This window comes from Colobus angolensis, unplaced genomic scaffold, assembly GCF_000951035.1.
Source record: "Colobus angolensis palliatus isolate OR3802 unplaced genomic scaffold, Cang.pa_1.0 Scaffold66, whole genome shotgun sequence".
Lineage (NCBI taxonomy): Eukaryota > Metazoa > Chordata > Mammalia > Primates > Cercopithecidae > Colobus > Colobus angolensis.
In genome coordinates, this window is record NW_012120265.1 from 1,829,162 (window position 1) to 1,830,169 (window position 1,008).

The 1,008-nt window shown below is 61.3% G+C and overlaps 1 protein-coding gene across 1 annotated transcript in view; it reads right to left on the reverse strand.

The window, feature by feature from the left end:
• The window catches only part of INSL3 (insulin-like 3 (Leydig cell)), a 4,954-nt gene extending 4,621 nt beyond the window's left edge, over window positions 1-333 (reverse strand). Inside the window, exon 1 of the mRNA XM_011925768.1 lies at window positions 78-333. Coding sequence (XP_011781158.1) covers window positions 78-267 — 190 coding nt within the window. The 5' untranslated portion in view covers window positions 268-333. The remainder of the gene's footprint in view (window positions 1-77) is intronic.
• Window positions 334-1,008: the final 675 nt, after the last annotated feature.

Consider the following 1,008-nt stretch of genomic DNA (forward strand, 5'->3'; position numbering starts at 1 on the left):
CACGTGTGCACCTGCGCCTGCGTGCGCCTGTCCCACCTCAGCTTCCCAGAGGGCTGCCCCTGCCCGTCCCCACTCACGGTCGCCTCCTGCTGCAGGCCTCCTGGCCTCCGTGGACCAGCGGGGGCCCCCGCACACGCGCACCAGCGCGCGCACGAAGTGGTGGCCGCACAACTTCTCAGCCATCTCTGGGGTGGGCGCGGGGCCCAACGCGAACACCAGGGCAGGGCCCAGCAGCACCAGCGCCCAGGCAGGCAGATGGGGGTCCATGGCGGTGGGTGGCGCCTAGGCCAAGCGGGGACCCCCTTTATAGGCGCCTGGGACGCCCCAGCTGGGAGCCTTGGAGAAGGGACAGAACATTCTTCAGGACTGCCCAGGAAGAAGGTCAAGGGTGGGGTTAGTGCCAGGGCCTTTCTCCCAGGGCCAGGGCCTTGGATGTATTTCTCCCAGAGGGAGCACTGGGCAATGAGTCTTTCTTTTTTCTTTTTTTTTTTTTCTTCTGAGATGGAATCTGGCTCTGTTGCCCAAGTTGGAGTGCAGTGACTTGATCTCAGCTCACTGCAACTTCTGACACCCAGGTTCAAGAGATTCTCCTGCCTCAGCCTCCTAAATAGCTGGGATTACAGGTGCACACCACCATGTCTGGCTGATTTTTTTTTTTTTTTTCATTATTTTTAGTAGAGATGGGGTTTCACCATGTTGGCCAGGCTGGTCTCGAACTCCTGAGCTCAAATGATCCACCTGCCTCAGCCTCCCAAAGTGGTGGGATTACAGGCAGGAGCCACCGCGCCTGGCTAACGGCTCTGGGGACTTTCACACGCGGGTTCACACACACTCCAGTGCGGATCCACGATCTGTGCACGCAGCCGGCAGGTGAGCCCTGGGCACACGCATGCAAGCCTGCCCACCTGCCCTACACGTGTGCACCTGCGCCTGCGTGCGCCTGTCCCACCTCAGCTTCCCAGAGGGCTGCCCCTGCCCGTCCCCACTCACGGTCGCCTCCTGCTGCAG